Raw genomic sequence first — 1,057 nt, forward strand, 5'->3', positions numbered from 1 at the left:
GGGGGAAGGGACCTATCTCTTCTGGAGATAGACCATTTGACACACCCTAAAGCACTTTGTTTACTATGGCGCTTACTTTTTGTGCACCTACCACGGGGGGACAAAGTGTCTGGGTCTTAGAGCTTCAGCCTTAAGCATTTAAGGCAAAAAAAAAAAAAAAAACCCGGTTTCGATCCATAGTATCCATGGTGCATTTGACAACACACAGATTAGATTTTTTGTACATACTTTATTATAACAAATACACATTTCTTTTGCTTGATTAACTGATCTGTGTTAATGCGGCCAGGCTCTCCTCCACCTCTGACAATTTCTTCAACATTTCATTCAGCTTGGCTTCATTGAATTCAACGCACAAAAATTCAGGTTGCTGGAAAAGAAAATGGAAGCTGAGTAAATAAAAATACACATATTCTGAGACTACGGAGATTATTTATTTTTAAAAAATCACATGGCTTATCATAGTAAATAAATACATGTTAGTGACGAGATACAATGTAACTTCAGGAGACTGCTGGATGGAATGAGCATATAAATTTAATCATTGATATTATGAGGACTGCAATGGTTACATTTATATGCTCATTCTCTCCAGTGTTCTCTTAAAGTGTATCTTGTTACTAACATGTATTTATTTCCTATGATCCTCAGCTCCATCTAGTGGCCATAATGTGGCATTTTCCTCATTCTCTCTGTCAGTCACTGCTTTCCCACAGGGATTCCCCTCTCTCCATTCCTCCAGAGCTTATTGAAGGGACAGACAGGGAAGGGGGCAAGTACAGCTGGCTCTGGAGAGGCAGAGCCAGCTGTCATTTAGGCAGCAGGGTGGATCCCAACAATATAGCAATGCGGATCTGTGCTGCCAACATATAGTGGGCAGTAGCTCCCTATATGCCGAGTTTGGGTCATAGGAGTACATGTATACGTACTTCTGTGACCCAAAAGAAAGCTTTGGCTATAGCTATCTTTTAACTCACACAGAATGAATGTACCTGCAGTTTTGCTGGACAAATAAGCCAAGTGATTTTTTTTTTTTTTTTTTAATAAACCTAATTGC

The 1,057-nt window shown here is 39.5% G+C and overlaps 1 protein-coding gene across 1 annotated transcript in view; it reads right to left on the minus strand.

The window, feature by feature from the left end:
* Nucleotides 1–215: 215 nt before the first annotated feature.
* Nucleotides 216–1,057, minus strand: part of COMMD1 (copper metabolism domain containing 1) — an 87,019-nt gene continuing 86,177 nt past the window's right edge. Inside the window, exon 3 of the mRNA XM_018555945.1 lies at nt 216–370. Coding sequence (XP_018411447.1) covers nt 263–370 — 108 coding nt within the window. The 3' untranslated portion in view covers nt 216–262. The remainder of the gene's footprint in view (nt 371–1,057) is intronic.

Source organism: Nanorana parkeri, unplaced genomic scaffold, assembly GCF_000935625.1.
Source record: "Nanorana parkeri isolate BGI_ZX_2015 unplaced genomic scaffold, ASM93562v1 scaffold11, whole genome shotgun sequence".
In the NCBI taxonomy this organism is placed as follows: domain Eukaryota; kingdom Metazoa; phylum Chordata; class Amphibia; order Anura; family Dicroglossidae; genus Nanorana; species Nanorana parkeri.